General features: G+C 33.4%; 1 protein-coding gene across 8 annotated transcripts in view; it reads left to right on the forward strand.

Moving 5' to 3' along the window:
* The window catches only part of CNKSR2 (connector enhancer of kinase suppressor of Ras 2), a 286,232-nt gene that overhangs the window by 71,837 nt on the left and 195,847 nt on the right, over window positions 1-18,548 (forward strand). For all 8 annotated transcript variants that reach the window (XM_005593153.5, XM_005593154.5, XM_045383816.3 and 5 more), the window contains exon 4: window positions 955-1,042. In XM_005593153.5, the coding sequence (XP_005593210.2) occupies window positions 955-1,042 (88 nt within the window). The remainder of the gene's footprint in view (window positions 1-954; window positions 1,043-18,548) is intronic.

Here is an 18,548-nt window from a genome sequence, read left to right on the forward strand (position 1 = left end):
GAAAGAGAATATTACCTAGACACGCCTCAGGGTGTGGAGAAAAGCTGCAGGCTCAAATGATTTCATTGGTGAATTTTATACATTTAAAGAAGAAATAACACCATTTCTACACCATCTCTTCCAGAAAATAAAGGCGGGAACTTTTCCTATATCAGTTTTTGAGGCAATCATTATCCTGATACAAAAACCCCCCAAAAAACAAAAAACAACTGCAGACCAATATTTTGCAGGAACTTAGATGTTAAAACCCTCAACAAAATATTACCAAACTAAATATAACCATGTGTAAAAAGAATTATACACATGACTAAATGAGCTGCTTCAAACACTTGAAAATATATCAAGTATGAAGTATACAGGTCCACCACTTACTAGTTGTGTGACCTTCGATAAGTCACTTAATCTTTCTTTACCTTATGTTTCTCATCTGTAAAATGAGAATAATAATAGTGCCTATCTCATAATGGTTGTGAAGATTAAATTATCTAATACATGTAAAGCATTTAGAATAGTAACTGGCACATAGTGAGCCCTCAGTGAACCTTAGCAGTTGTTATTACTAGCTCTTAATTGTGAATATTCTAAATAGATACTGTACTCAGAATCTTGGGTTCTTTTGAAAATAAACTAACATGTTATCTTTGCCTAAAGTATTCCTTTTTTGTTTTAGATATAATGAAAATACCTTGTAAGAACCAAAGAACTTCTAAATAATTAAGAACTTTAAAAAGAGAGAAATTTGGTAGAAAGCAAACATTATATTTCCTGAATTTAATGCTTTTCCAATCATTTCTTTGAAAACTTTCCTTGAAATAAGTCCTGAATATTTTTGTCAGTATGCAAATTTCAGAACAACTTATTTCATATTATTGAAAAACTCATTTTAGGCTACTATATTTTGGGACTTTTCAAAAGCTGTTACTAGTAATCACAATTTTCCTTTTCCCTTTATAGGTCACCATTTGCTGCTGTGACAGACTATTCAGTTACAAGAAATAATGTCATACAACTCTGCCTGGAGTTAACAACAATTGTGCAACAGGTATTAGCTGACAAACTTTCCTTCTGTTAATTTATTAGCAACTTCATATTCCAACAATGGGAAGTATCCTATGTACCAAGAGTTTGTAAGATACTGGTTTAGAAGTTTCTCAAAGACAAATCGTTCTAAAGAAATGAAATGTGTAATTATTTATTGGGAAACTATGCATATAGCTCAGTTAACTTACCAGAAGATATAAAAGGAACCTGACCTGTACACATACAAACAAATGTGTCTAATAGCTTTTAACAATGATCTAATTACCTGAACTGATTTTCCACTTCGAATATTATCTAAGCCAGGGATCCCCACACCAGATGCCTTCAGGGTCCAGCAGCTAATATAAACGTTTGAATTAAGTCTGGTATAAGGCAAGGAGAAATGGAAGAGACTTGGGTGAATTGACTAGAACATATCCAAACATATCTTTTAGAGGAAATGTAATTATAGGCATGATATATCAGTGGTTGTAAATTATCTCTTAAATAATCTGTTCTTTTTCTACTGTGATGTGATGATATCTCTTTTCAGTAGCAAGTTTTTCTGGGCTCTGTGGTCTCTTGCTACCTGTAGTAGCAAGAAGAATAAGGATTAATAGGTAAAATAATGAAATAAAATTGTTAAGTGTTTATTTCTTTATGGCGAAGCTATGGGTGATTTTATTTAGACTCTACTTTTCTATATTTTCCAAATGAATTTTTATTTTCTAAAATGAATTTGAGTTACCAAAAAAACAAAAAAGAGTGTTAGGTACATTGAAGAAATACCTCTTTAAGTTTGCCAAAGGAACACAGCTTAGACGAATACTTAAATTTTACTTTAAAATAAATTACCTAGCTTACAAACAGTTAATGTTCATCTAATCATCTAATTCAGCCATTATATACATACTAATCACTGCATTTGATTGGAATTGTATGAAGTGTCTGAAGACAGGAATTAAACTTAAGCTGCCAGTAAAAGAGGCCAATTTGAATAAGCAAGGTGTAGACTTTAAAAAATATCTAGGGCATGCATTTATTACCAGGCTTTCAAGAAATCTCATCTGAACAGTTATGATGATGGTTATGCTTTGAAATATGCTGTGCTTCAAATTATTTTTCACTCAGCTTTAATTATTTTTATTCCCTTTGCAGCAAGATGAGATAATCAATATCTAAAAATAAACTGTCACCAATGGCTTTTTTCCCCTTTCTAACACAAAGTGGTGGTACTATGAAGTAAAAAGAAAGTGCTGCTTGATATTAGCCACTTATATTTAAAATAATACTAAAATTGGAGAAAGTTAATGTCAGTTTCTTTTGAAAACCTCCATTTGCAGGAATTTGTTTAATCTACTATATTTATTTTACTTATTCCCAGTTGTGATGGGTTTCGATCATTGTATTTGAAGCCATTTAAAGAGATTTCTCCTCCCCTCCCCAACACTTTCGTGACATAAGATTGGTTATAACGACACTTTTGAAAAAAAAAGAGAAACTGGTTTTAAAATCTTAAATAGAATTCTCACAAAGAACTGAAGCTTCATTTAGAACACTGTCAGCAACTGAATCAGAACAATGAGACAGGTACCCACACGCTACTTGTCAGCATTGAAATAATTGCCGTGATGCCTTCCTTAATGGATATCAACTTAACCTAAAATTATTCTACTGTACCATTTTTATGTTCTCTACTTCAAACACAAAAATGGTGAATTAGATTGTCACTAGTTAAGAAATAAGCACAAAAGTGTTGGTTTGCAAGATGAAACTTTGTTGAAGTTTAAAATACATAGGTCATGGTGGTAATCTTGGAGGATTTGAGACTCAGCCCTGTTGTTTCATGATGATTCCACATTGGACAAACTGTGTCATTGCTTTCACCCTCTGTAAACAAAAGTAATCACATCTACCTCAAAGTTTTTGTAAGAATCAAATGAGATTTATTTTAAAATAGTTAAGACTTGGAATCAACCTAAATGCCCATCAATAGTAGACTAGATAAAGACAATGTATATATACACCATGGAATACTGTGCAGCCCTGAAAAAGAATGAGATCATGTCCTTTGCAGCAACACGGATGGAGCTGGAGGTCATTATCCTAAGCAAACTTAACACAGGGACAGAAAACCAAATACCATTATCTTCTCACTTGTAAGTGGGAGCTAAACATTGAGTACACATGGACACAAGGGAACAACAGGTACTGGGGTCTACTCAAGGGTGGAGGGTGGGAGGAGGGTGAGGATTGAAAAACTACCTTTCGGGTACTATGCTCATTACGTAGGTGATGAAATCTATACAGCAAACCCCATGATACCCAATTTACTTATATAACAAACCTGCACATGTACCCCTGAACCTAAAATAAAAGTTTAAAAAGTAAAATAAAATAAAAATAGCTGATGAATGTAAAGTGAAAAACAAAGATGAAAGTAATATTATTTACAAAAAATGGGTAAGGAATAAAGAGACTTGGTAAAAGGAAGTGAAACAGGAACTTTGTTTTGAAAAATAAATGTCAGAGATTTTTTTCTCTGTTTGGTGTTAGTTTTCATGAGCTGCATTTACGGTGAAATCTGAATTAGGTGCTGAGGGAAAAATTCAAACATGTTGAAGAACATTTTAAATCAGATTTTGAAATGTTAAATACAGAGTCTTCTTAATACTCAAGTTTTGACAATATGCTTTTTACCTGAACTGGTCCTCTCTAAACTGTATTTATTAAAAATCTTTTTCTGCTTGTTTATGGGTCTGTTCATTTCTAACCTTCTTAGATCCATTTTCCATGTTATTGGTTATCACTGGTTGTCTGAATAGTGTTAAAAACATTTTACAAAAAACTATAAGTAAGAATATTTACAATAATCCAATCTGAATTATGCAGAAACAATTAGTGCTGTTGCTTTGGTCTTTCCTGTAATAAATGTCTTTACTTAAGTTGTTATTCTGACTTTCCGTCAGTTCTTTTGTTTTACTTTGTTCCATATTTACCTGTCAGATGTATTTTATTTTCTAAACCTTTATTCAATTAAATGGAAAAATATTCTTTGAAGATCAGCATTAAAAATGTTTATTTTTGATGGACAGCCTCCTTTAAATTATGTGTATGTGCTTTCTATTCACTTGTGTTACCTTTATAATATTTTAAATATAGAAAATAAAAGTAAACAATTTATGAAACATCCTCTAAATCTGCATCTTAAAATAAAGATATAAATGAGCATATTGAGTATATAGCCCTTTTTAAATATATTCCTGCTCAAATGTAATTTAACCATTTTATCTATTTTATCTTAATCAAGTTGTTAATTGCTCAAGGTAAATACTTGAGAAAATAAGAGTTTTTAGGACTTATTGATCTGGGATTTGTGTTTTAAATGCTTAGAGCACAAATTTGTAAATACTGTTTAGAAAGATTACAAAATTTTGTTAAAATGAATAGCCCAGAAGTAACTTTTAGTTTCATTAAGGATTTATTCAAGGAAATTTAGCTTGCAGTTTTATTGATTATATATATTATATTTTACTTAATTACATTCATGTATATGAATAGTACTTCATTTACCTTCTTAGTTGACATTTCATATAATTAACTTTCATAATTTATGACAAAACAGTGTAGTGGGCTTTGACATGAAGTAGATCCAAGTTCATCATCCTGGCTTTGCTTTTCAACAAACAGTATAAACTTGGCCAAATTACTTCATATCTCTGATATTATTTTTCTTTTTCTGTAAAAGTGGATCCCTACCATTTTTAGATTATTGTTGAACTGTTGTAAATATTTGAAACTGATTTAGCCCACCATCTGGCATATAGTGGGAGCTTAATAAATGGACACTCAAGTTATTTTGTGTAACAAAGGAGCCTTTGGAAATGCTAAACTCAGCTAGTTTCTTGCTCCACAGAAAATTTCAAGGAGTGATGCTCTGCTTACTTTTGGTATTGAGTGGCAATGAAGAAAGATCTCATTTCTAAAATGAGAGATTTTTTTTAAAAAAAGGATTTTGGTATAATTCAGAATGTTCTTTAGATTTTAATGCAAATTCATTACTATGCTTCATTTTCTGCAAGATATGTTTAAACATTCATGTTCAAATGTAATGCAGAAATTAATTTTGATTACCCAGGGATATATCATCTCTATTTACACATTCAAGTTCAAGTAGTAGATACATGTAAAGGTGTAAAATGGGGATATAAATTATGCTGGAGTAGGCAAGGTATATATTCTATCATTAATACGGTAAGTGTTGAAAGCATATGAAAAGCCTGTCCAGGATGGTCTTACAGATGTTTAAAACACAACTTTAAATACTATTTTTACTATGTACTCAGAGTTAGTGTTTAAACCTTCCTGAATCAGACATTCTAGGTGACCTGAAAATTTTATTGGGGCTCTTGAGATTGAAACTGGGACATTTCAGACCAAAAAACAGGACAAGCTTTATATGCATTTTTAAAACAATGTGGATTATATTAGCATACTCAATGAAGGCAATATAAAAGGTGATTCTGTTTTTTCACTTTTTTCTTTTATTTTTAGTTGACACATAATTGTATATATTTATGGAGTACAGAGTCATATTTCAGTACATGTATACAATCTGTAATGATCAAATCAGGGTAGTTAGCCTATCCATCATCTCAAATATTTATCACTTCTTTAGGGTGGGAACATTCAAAATCCTCTTTTCCAGCTTTTTGAAAATATACAATAAATTATTGGTAACTATATTCGTTCTACAGTGCTATAGAACACTAGAATTTGTTCCTCCCATCTATCTGTAATTTTGTATCTATTAACTTATCTCTCCCTATCCCCTCCTCTCTCCTACCCTTCCCAACGTCTAATAATCGGTCTACTCTCTACTTCTATGAGCTCAATTTTTTTAGCTTTTGCATATGAGTGAAAACATGTAATATTTATCTTTCTGTGCCTGACTTATTTCACTTAACATAATGTCCTTTAGACTCATCCATGTTGCTGTGAATTATAGGATTTAATTCTTTTTATGGCTGAATAGTATTCCATTGCGCATATATATACCAGATTTTCTTCATCCATTCATCTGTTGATTAACATTTAGGTGGATTCCTTATCTTGGCTGTTGTGAATAGTGCTGTAATAAACATAGAGATGCTGATATCTCTTGGACATACCGATTTGCTTTCCATTGGATAAATACCTAGTAGTGGGATTGCTGGATCATATGATAGTTCTATTTTTGTGAAATATACATTCTGTTTTCCATAATGGCTCCACTAATTTACATTCCTACCAACAGTATTTTTTCATTTCCTTTCTGTTTAAACAAATAATACTTTTAATTGAATGCAATTATACTTTATCCTTTAATTTTTCTTCAGCATTTTACTTTAATTATAAAGAAGCAACGTCTTTTCAAATTTTCCATATAATGCTAATATAGTAAGTTAGAAGTTAGATATAAAAATATCAGAGATAATACCCAGATAACTTGAAGACTTTTTTTCTGAAAAAAATGTAAAACTAAAAATATATAGTTTTCAAAGCTGAAGGTATGTTATATGTGTGCACTTGTATCTTTTCAAAGGTGTATGTATGAGAGTATTATCAAAATAGATACAAATACACATACAAGAAATTCTTATTCATGATGTTAAATACACCTAATTATTGGCAGCTGCATATTTCTGAAGGCTCAGAATGAAGAGATAAGAGTGATTAAATCATTGCGTACTAATACTTAGCAAAGGACTCTTTAGAAGAGTGGGGCATAATAATTTACTATTCTTGCAGCTTTCTGATACTGGCCTGGCTTGTGAGCAAAAACTTAAAGACTTACTGTGTATCATATTAATGTGGATGCTGAAATAGATTGTTTTCATAGGTTTATTCTTTTATAAACCAAGACTATATTGCATGTTATCAGAGTCACTCTGCCAAAGCACTTTTAAAGATACTATCACCATCAATAATCTCAGAAGGAGAATAGATGAGGGTGTACTAAACTCATCAATTCCTTTTAGCTAGCAAATGGTAGATCCTATTTCTCAGATATCTTCTTTCTTCACTGTATTACATTTTGAAATTTATGAAACTTACATGCAAAAGAATGCATATATGTATGTTATGAAGAATAATAATAAATACTCATGAATCTGCCCTGTAATTTAATAACTACAGCATTACCAGTATTGTTTCAGTTACTTTTGAGCTCCTCCCCCATTTCATCAGCTTACCTCCTCAAGGTGTTTATCATTTTTTATTTTCTTAAAATAGTTTAATATACTTATCTAAATGTATCATTTGATTATGCTTGTCTTTGAGCTTGTAACAATGCTGTCACTCTGTTTCTTACTTTTTTAATTGATGTATTTCTGAATTCATGTATGTTTTCTTCTGTAGCTGTAGTTCATTCATTTTCACTGCATATAATATTGAATTCTGTGCATTATGTGCATACCCCAATATGATTATCCATTCTTCTGATCATGGACATTTGGGTATATACCTACATTTAAGTATATACCTAGGAGTGTAATTACTAGATTACACAGTTTGCACATGCTCATCTTTACAGTTGTGAATATCATGTTCTCAAAATTTTATTGCTTATTATGTCTTGTACTTTCATTATCTTTCTACTCTCTGAATTACTGTATTTGAGTCCTATTATGCAGTTCACCTTTGAAGAGGCTTTTATAGTTTTCTCACAAAGACCCTAAGAAGTGGTAACTTTTACCCTTATTCCTATATTACATATAGGGATACAGATGTAGAAAGGGGGGTTAGGCTATTTTTGACCCTCATGAGTGATAAAATAAACTTCAGAGGTGAATCCCTGATATGCTACCATTTGTGATGTACTGTGACTATTCTTTTTAAAGAACCAAGCCAACAGTAATAGTTCATTTAAGAAAAGATTTGCTGTGACAGACTTGGAAGCAGGAGTAGGCCCCATGCACTTCTGTGTCTCCAGTGCCTGGCAAATAAGTGTTTGTTGAAAGAATGATATAATTATTTTTCCCTTAAAAGTTCACCAAAAATGATTACGGAAATTTAGAAACTTTAGGAGTTTAGAATCAAGTAAAGAGCTGTTTCAAAGCACTGATGCCTGAACCCCATCTAGGACCCATTAAATTAGACTCTTTGTGGTGGGGTTTGGCATCAGTATTTTTGAAGTGATGCCTCAAGTGGTTCAAATATGAAGCCAAAGTTAATAACAATTGTGCTGTACTCATACTTTAGAAGGAGACAAATATGAGGTGGGAAAAAATGCATGTAATTAAGAACAGTGTTTCCCGAAGGAAACACTGGACCATGTTTCCATGGACCATGATTCATCTGAGGAGACGTACTAAAAATGCAGATTCTTTAGACTTTACCACCGGCTAAATTATTGAGAAGTATGGATCAGGAGGTTCATTTATTTATAGGTGATAACAGCCCAGAGCCTATACTTTTATAAAGGAGTCTGGTTAGTTTTCAATTTATAACTGTAGTTACTAGTGGGTTATAGTCCCTCTGTAGTAAATACATATCCAAAAGGATTAGGCTTGTTCTTTGAAACATCAAATTTAAGTTATTAATTAAAAAGTGGTTATTGCACACTTGTAATAAGAAAGGTAGAACCAGTGCTAGAAACTGGTGTGGAGGTAGTAGACAGGGGAAGGCACTAAAGTTAGTAAAACAAGAAGCAATAATAATCATTAGTAACGTTGTAAGCACTTATTATATCATATTTTACCTTACATGAATTACATGACATAGATTTTCATACCTACATAAGATGAAAGCAGCAAACCAAATAGATTATAGTTACTATTAGATTGGTGCAAAAGTAATCGCAGTTTTCGCCATTACTTTTAATGCTTATTATGTCTTGTACTTTCATTATCTTCCTACACTCTGAATTACTGCTTTTGTCATATGTCATAATATTAATATTACTTTTAATGGCAAAAATCACAATTACTTTTGCACCAACCTAATAGTTATAAGCACTGATTTATTAAGGTATTTCACTTCTGCTGAATAAGTAGTTTTTAACATCCCAGTCTGCTTAGGTTGGGTCAGAATGACCACCAACATCAGATAGGTAATTCAAATAAAATTAGGCCCTAACACAAGTAATAATGGATTGAAATTGTAAATGACAGCAGCAGGTTGAAGAACTGGTCAGAATCAAGTAATTAGGATAAGTGAGCACAAATCAAACTTATAAAATGAGTCAAAATTTATCTGTTAAAACCAGATTGCGCCAGAAGCGATGGCTCATGCCTGTAATCCCAGCACTTTGGGAGGCCAGAGTGGGCAGATCACCTGAGGTCAGGAGTCAAGATCAGCCTGGCCAACACAGTGAAACCTTGTCTCTACTAAAAATACGAAAATTAGCCAGGCATGGTGGTGCATGCCTGTAATCCCAACTACTCGGTAGACTGAGGCAGGAGAGTCACTTGAACCCAGGAGGCGGAGGTTGGAGTGTGCTGAGATCACACTACTGCATTCCAGCCTGGGCAACAGAATGAGACTCTATCTCAAAAAAAAAAAAAAAAAAAAAAAAAAAAAAAAAAACCAGATTGGAAAAGACTAGATTTGCAAGAAGGTAGCAGAATGTGACCTGAGGTTGATTGTGGGTAACAATATGTGAGGCTTTACATAGCACCGCTAAAAAATAACTCTCATATCCCATGAAATTAAGAGATACAGCCTGGAAAATTAATGAAATGGTTATTGCATTAAAATCTGCCTTGGTTAGGTCTTCATATGCACATCTGTCTTATGTTTCCCTTCTATTGGTGCAGAGTTGTATCAGTCAAGGTAAACTAGATTATGCTGCAGTGACAAACAACCTGAAAATATTAGTGGCTTTCAATAATGCTCATATTGAATGCCCATGCTCCATGTGCATCCTGGGTTGCTATAACTTTACTCTATACCCTATTCACTTCAAAGCCCAGGCTGATAGAGTAGTCTCTTCTAAAACATTGCTGGTCATCATGGCAGAGGAAAAAAAGAACATGGTGAACCATGCACTGGCTCTTAAAGCTTCTGCATGAAAATGAGACCTAGCACATCTACTTAGAATTCATTGGTCAAAACAAGTCACATAGCCATGACTGACTTCAGTGACTCAAGGAAGTTTACTTTTCCCTTTAAAAAATGGCAGTATATGTTTGGAAATCATAATACAGTCTGCCACAACAATCAATCTATGAAGAATTCCGGTATAGCATTATACTAGAATTTTGAGGACAACAATATTTTTATTTGAATATAACCCCTCTCTCCTCAATATTGAATATTGAAGTGTGTTTGTACTCTGTGTGTGTGTGTGTGTGTGTGTGTGTGTGTGTGTGTGTCACAGAGAGAGAGGATAAGTCGGTATTTTAAGTAGAATCTGCTGGAATATGACTAGTAGGTTTGGGTGGGGGGCAATAAATGACCTGTTGGGTTTTGTCCAAGCACAAAATTCTGGTTACTAATCACTCACTACTCAGCATTAGTATTAGGAAACTTAAATGGATATGGATTCTATGGCATATCTCTTTTCAAGGTGTACCAAATTAAGCCTAGATTTAAGATAGGACTATTACTTGGACAATTTAGTATTTATTAGGATTTTTATATCTTGTCATCATCAATGATCTGAAACTATTTTTTGCATACCTGAATATAACTGGTGCTTTTTCAGATACTGCACACAATTACTGAAAAGAAATGATTCCATTTTTTTTGCAAGAAAATGCAATCAAAATAGATAAAAGAGACAAACGTATAGGGCCTGAGGAATTTTTTAAACTAATACTAGAAATTATATACCATACCATCCCTATTTTCTGACAGCCAAGTGAATAATCTTGAATTAAAGAATGTTTATATTTTTATTTATGATAGTATTTGATTTTAGTTTTGCTTTGCACCCTTTGTTTGAGTTTGTTACAAGGGAAAAAATGCCTCCCATTGCTTAGACCCTATAGAGTTTCCTTTCCTTGTGATATAGTAGGTGGTCATTATCATAAGCAACTTGAATATCTGGAAGCTAGAGCGACTTTCTATTACAAGGAAATGTTAGCCTCATTCTATGACTATAAAGTTCTTGATATCTTTTCTATAATACAAATCTTGCAGTAAAAGCTCAACTATTTTTGTTAAATATATCTTCTGAGAGCATGCAGATTAAAGTTTAAAACCAAACTCACATGTAAAATGTTTTAAAAACTGTGAAACTCAGTCAATTTTTGTATAAAATAGAAGTGTGAAGAAATTAAGTGTACCGTACTTTGCAATTAGAGATTTTATTTTCAACAATATGGCTTTATGAGTTGCATTTTAATACCTCATATGTAAAAGAAATGTGTAATGTTTATTATGGAAAGTGAAATTAGAGAATCATTGCAATAAAATATTGATAACAGATAAATTAAGATTATATTTATAGAGTACAGAGAACCTTGAGAAAGTAAAGAGACAAGTTGAATATAGGATTCCTTCTTTGAAAATATTAACAATATAATGGGAAAGACTATAAAACTAGCAAATAAATAACTGATGAAAACATAAAATATGTAAAGCTAGTAGAGTTATCTGGTAGACCATTCAAAACCATTTAGGCCTTGTCTCAAGACACGCAAAATAAACAAACTTAGTTCATAAAGGGAATTAACTCACTGCGTCTTCCAGCTGTCAAAACACAGCTATTAAAGTTACAAGACAGCTATTAAAGTTACAGGGATTACATTCTCAATCTAATAAATGAATGAATGAATTTATTTATTTTCCCCAAGATGGAGTTTCACTCTGTCACCCAGGCTGGAGTGCAGTGGCGTGATTTCAGCTCACTGCAGCCTTCACCTCCCAGGTTCAAGCAATTCTCCTGCCTCAGCCTCCCAAGTAGCTGGGATTACAGGGGTGTGTCACCATGCCTGGCTAATTATTTTTGTATTTTTAGTAGAGATGGAGTTTCACCATGTTGACCAGGCTGGTCTCGAACTCCTGACCTCATGATCTGCCTGCCTAGGCCTCCCAAAGTACTGGGATTACAGGCGTGAGCCACCGTGCCTGGCCTACTCTAAATGAATTTTCTAATCGTTGATAACCTTGACATTTTTATTTCAGTCTTGAAATTTTGATTTTTTTGATTTGTTAAAGACCCATATGAATGCGTAATAAACAATTAGCCTTTCTTTTGCCTATACCCTCACGTCTCTATATGCTAAAAAATTATTTTACGCACTCAATCAATTATTGGAGCATTAGTTTTTCATTGTGAAGTGCAAGACTAGAGTAGTTGGAGCTAACTTTAGATGACCATGTGTGAGAGAACTGGAATAGAATTTTGTAGAGGTATATTATGCAAGATGTGGAAAGATGTGGAAGAATTGGCCATGTTCACTGACAGAAGAACAAAGTAGTTCTCAGCCATTTTATGAGCATGATTATTTTGTTTTATTTTATTTTATTTTACAGACCCCTTGTGTTAAAAAAATTTAAGGCTTTTGAACTACATTTCTGTAATAATAATAATTTCCCTAATTTTTAATTAATGATGTGTAACCACTAGTCAACAAGAGACAACCAATGTTACCAAAGTCAGTTTGTGCAATACATGGCTTCTGTTGCCCTTTTTGAATTACCCATAGTAGTTCTCAGGCCACACTCCTCCAGAGCAATTTCTATATACTGTCCTGGAAAATGTGAGTAATAATATCTTCCTCTTTTATTTTATAATTTGGAAAAAAATTAAATGACAGAAAGAAATGGAGAATAATGTAACAAGCACACATGGACCAACACTTGAAATTGATAAATATTAAGATTTGGTCATATTTGCATCAGAACTTTTTTATAAAGTTGTTTGTATTTCTGCTCAGGCCCCTTCCTCAGAGGCATGCTTGAGCATTGGCATGTATCCTTTTAGTTGATATTTATATACTTTGCTATACATATATGCAGAAACAATATATTTTACTTCTCAATTTTAGTCAACAATGAAACATCATGAAGTTTAAACAGAAGGATGTGGGATTATGATAGGATAATTAAAGTGGTTCAGAAGTTTGATATAGTAGTCATATCAGACCCTGCTTGAAACTCCTTGATGGCTTGCTTATTAGCCTCAGGATAAAACTCATATTCTTTAACTGACTTTCAAGGCAACACATTATTAGATTTCCAAAGTTTTCCCTCTTCCATTCATCTCTCAATGTTTCTCTTTCATATCTCAAGCCCTTGTTGCTCTGTATGCCTCAGCCATAGTGCCTTTTAAGTTTTTAAAATTTTCAGTCTCTAAAGCTGTATTAGATCGTTCTCGCATAGCTTTAAAGAGCTACCTGACACTGGGTAATTTATAAAGAAAAGAGGTTTAATTGACTCAAAGTTCTACAGGCTGTATAGGAAGCATGGCTGGGAGGCCTCAGGAAACTTACAATCATGGCAGAAAGTGAAAGGGAAGCAGGCACATCTTACATTTCCAGAGAAGGACAAAGACAGAGCAAGGGGAGGTACTACATACATTTCAATAACCAGATCTCATGAGAACTCACTCACTATCACAAGAACAGCAAGGGGGAAATCCACCTCCATGATTTAATCACATTCCACCACGCGCCTCCTCCAACATTGGGGATCACAATTTGACATGAGATTTGGGTGGTGACACAAGTCCAAACCATATCCAAAGCCTTTCTATATATTTATTTTGCCCAATAGAATTCTTTCAACTTCAGTTCCTCTCATCCTTCCAACCTCAATTTACACATCACTTCCTCGGGAAGTTACCTCTGATCCTTCCAAAATATGACAGCAGAGCCTAATTAAGACATTTTAGAAGTCTCAAATACTAAAAGTCATATAAGATATATGACTGTTGCCCTACCACCGTATTATTCACAATAAACACAATATTAAGTGCAATTAAGTCTGAAATTTTGGTTTCCTAGTAGTGACTATTTTGATGATTTTATTCTTTGAGGTATTGAGTATCATGTTTATTTCACAAAATCGAGTTTCTTGTTTGCTTGGTGAGTAGTTTAGCACTGCACAGCAGTCTATTCTTAACCCATTATGGTGCTTATTAAATAATCTTATTATTTTTCTGCACATTTTACTAGACTGTAAACAGTTTGATGGTAGGAATTATGTATTGTTCAACATCCTATCCCCAGAACAAGGACAATGCCTGGAACATGGATATTGATCAATAAATATTTGTTAAATGAAAAAATCAATGTTAACCTAGTTTCTTATGGTATAAAATTACTTATTCAAAAGCCTTGCCTTCTCTAAGTTTATACTTAGAGATGAGCAATTCCGACCCAAAAGGACATGAAGATCAAGTTGTTCCTGTGTGTTGCACTCACTGTATAACAGAGTGGATCTTCAGATGAGGGAAAGCATGAATACAAACTATGTCTAAGGGTACATCTGTTTGTATAATATTTTACAATTCATGAAGTATTTTCAAATATACCATCTCATTTGGTCCTTATAATACACTTGGGAGGCAGATATTTTTGTCTAAGTTTCAGATATAAGGCAACAGGCTGGGACAGGTTAATGACCTGCAAAGTTATGTGGCAGTAAGGCAGGACTAGAACTCAAGTCCACATCTTTTGACTCTAAATAACCTCTCTATATGGAAACCTGTGGATCAATTTATCTGTGGCTGTAGAGCAATATAGTTCTTTCTGTCACTGAAAATTCCTAACCTGAATGCTTGTTCATGATGATCAAAGTAAAGCAATAGTGCAATTAGAATATATCTTCCAACTGACTGGTAAATCAATGGATTTTATATTTCCAAAGAAAAAAGTAACCTTAGGGTTTTTCTCTCTTACATATCTTCTAGAACCTTTACAAACCTGAGAGTGTGTATATACTCATTCTTACTACTTTCTGACTTTTTGGCATCAATAATGTTCTAGGTTTTTATAGTGAGATAAAGGTGTTAAAGTATTGAATTTGAGTCTCAGAAAACATGAAAATCCGACTATTTTTAATTTATTAATGATTAAGCCAACAAAATTATATTAATGATTTTATGTGACATTTTTGCATAAAGCTTCTACAGAGTCTTCTTTCCACAGTTTCAGTATATAACCAGTAAGTCATTTTTATGTAAAGATGTTTGCTTTACCCAAGAGATTGTAAATGAAACTTTTGTACCCAAAGCCATTCTGTAATGAAGATTACCTTATGTAACAGATTGAATGAAAGCAAGTCAGAAATAAATCTTTGTAGAAAACCTTATTGGCAAAATTCTCCCTCATTCTTTTTTATTCCCCTTAAATCATATTGCCACCAGAGAGATTGATGTCAGTGGCATATTTGATTATAACACTCTGGCTTGTATCCCTTCAGGGGTACCCCTTAATGTACAAGATAAATTTAAGCTCTTTCAAAATGGTCGAGTGCCAGCCTATTTCATCAGCCTTATTTCACTTCTTCTTGCTTTACAATTCATATTCTAGTAAGAACTATGTTTAGCTCCCTGCATACATCTGGTTCTCAGCCCTATGCCTTTTTAATCATGCTATTCCCCTTACCTTGACTATTCCTCAGCCTTTATCTGGATAACTCCTGTTTGTTCCTCCAGATTCTACTCATGCTTCTCTTTAAAATAAATGCCTTTCTCAGACTGCTTACCTAGGTGGTGGTCTTTGCTTCCTTAACACCCTCTACCCATGTCTCTCTTTAGAGCTACCAATTTATATTTTTCCAACTTTATTGAGGTATGATTGACACATTAAAATTGTACAGATTTAAGATATACAGCACGATGCTTTGATGTATGTACACATTGTGAAATAATTACCACAAACAAGCTAATTAACATATTCATCACCTCACATAGTTACCTGTATATGTGTGTGTGTCTGTGTGAGGTAAGAGCACTTGAAATGTACATCTTAGCAAATGTCAAGTATGCAATACATTATTATTGACTACTGTCACCATACTGTACATTAGGTCTCCAGAACTATTCATCTTATAACTGAAAGTTTGTGCCCTTTGACCATTATCTCCTCCCACCCTGTCCGTTGTAACCACCATTCTACTCTCTGTTACTATGAGTTTGACTTCATTTTTTAGATTTCTTATATAAATGAGATCACGCAGTATTTGTCTTTCTGTGTCTGGCTTATTTCATTTAGTATGATGTCCTCTTGGTTCATCCATGTTGTTGTAAGTGGGAGAATATCCTTCTTTTTAAAGGATGATTAATATTCCATTGTGTGTGTGTGTGTGTGTGTGTGTGTGTGTGTGTGTGTGTATCACATTTTCTGTATCCATTCATCTTACGTAGTACACTTAGATTGTTTCTGTATCTTGGCTACTGTGAGTAATGCTGCAATTGGAAAGCAGATATCTTTTCAAGATAGTGATTTTATTTCCTTTGGATATATACTCAGAATGGGATTGCTAGATAATATAGTCATTCTATTTTTAACGTTTTTGAGAAACCTCCATACTATTTTCCATAGTGACTGTACCAATTTACATTTCCACCAACAGCAGACAAGAATTCTCTTCTCTACATTTTTTTATGGGAACATTTTATTATTATTATTATTATACTTTAAGTTCTAGGGTACATGTGCACAACGTGCAGGTTTGTTACATATGTATACATGTGCCATGTTGATGTGCTACACCCATTAACTCGTCATTTACGTTAGGTATATCTCCTAATGCTATCCCTCCCCCTCCCTCCTCCCCACAATAGGCCCCGGTGTGTGATGTTCCCCTTCCTGTGTCCAAGTGATCTCATTGTTCAATTCCCACCTATGAGTGAGAACATGCAGTGTTTGATTTTCTGTTCTTGCGATAGTTTGCTGAGAATGATGGTTTCTCTACATTTTTGCCAGTACTTCTTATCTTTTGACATTTTGATGATAGCCATTCTAACAGGAGTGAGATGATATCTCATTGTGGTTTTGATTTGCATTTTTCTGATGATTAGCAATTTTGAACATTTTTTCATATACCTATTGGTCATTTGTATGTTGTCTTTCAGAAAACATCTAGTCAGGTCCTTTGCCCAGTTTTTAATCAGGTTATTTGTTTCTATTTTTGTTGTTGAGTTGTGTGGGTTCCTTACCTATTTTGGATACTAACCCCTTATTGGATATATGATTTGCAAATATTTTCTCCCATTCTGTAGGTTGCCTTTTCATTTTGTTGATTCTTTCTTTTGCTGTGCAGAAACTTTTTGGGTTGATGTAGTCCCACTTGTTTATTTTTGCTTTTGTTGCCTGTGACTACCAATTTATATTGTATTATATACACATTTATGTGATTTTTGTTTCCTGCTACCCTTTGAGCTCTTTGCATCTTCTTCCCTTGGGAATTTTATTTTGGTATTTTTCTATCCTTGTATCTTTTGGATGGTCTGTGCATATTTTTCTCTAGACCACTAAGTAAAATAACATATAACTTGGCATAATATATTGGTAAGAAGTCAATAATCAATAAATGCCATGCCAAGAATAGAACATTTTGCTACTCTTTTGTAATTAGGCAAGATGCATTGATGTTTTTTGTTAAACATCATTGTATGATACATCATGATACTGATTAATGTATTATAGCGATTCAAGCATATAACGCATTTCAAAGGTAATGATAATCTGTAAATGTGCAGATGCAAGTATATCAGTGTATGTGGTAGGTGGAAAATTACTACAGTTGTGGGTGTGGAGACACTTCAAGTACAGAATTATGGAGTCAGAGCCTTGTTCACTTGGAAGGGAACTTAGGAGTCATCTTATTTCAGCTTTTGAAATTTGTGTGTGGATCATGATAACAGCTAACATTTACATGTTTTGTAATTTACAAAACATTTCCATATCACTTGATGTTCACAGGCAGTTCAACAGAGTTGTTATTGTTATGATGCTCATGGCAACTCTACAAAGAGAATTGGTTTTATTGTACTGTGCTGCTATTGTAGATTTCATAATAGACTGGAATCTGCTGTTTGCTGAAGGAATAATAAGGGACGCATCTTGTTAATACAGCTGAATCCCTTCATGTTTTCTTCCAGATGTGGCCTTTACTGTTATTTGTTTGGAATTTTTGTTAAATGGCTTCCTGTTTTGTAACCGTTGGGTGGACTGTAGTATATTTCTCTAGACCTGCACTACATCTAACACCACAGTAACCACTAGCTGCATTTGGATATTGAAATGTAAATTTAAATCAATTAAAATTAAGTAAATTCAGTTCCTCATTTGCGTGAGCCACATTTCAAGTGCTCAGTAGCCATGTATCAAATTGAACAGAATAGACAAAGAACATTTTTGTTATCTCAGAAAGGTTTATTGGACAGTGCTGTTCTAGACCATTGCTATATGTATGCATCTTGATGAAGTTGTCATCTGTCAGTACTTAAGTTGGGATGCTGTAAGGCAGAAATCTGTAAAAGTAATCAGACTGACTAAGTGGTAGATGGATGAGGATTGTTCTAGCTTGTTACTAAAAATGGAATAGTCCCTCTCCCCTGTGGAAAAGTTGTTAGAAACTTTTTTTAA

This window comes from Macaca fascicularis, chromosome X (genome assembly GCF_037993035.2).
Source record: "Macaca fascicularis isolate 582-1 chromosome X, T2T-MFA8v1.1".
Lineage (NCBI taxonomy): Eukaryota > Metazoa > Chordata > Mammalia > Primates > Cercopithecidae > Macaca > Macaca fascicularis.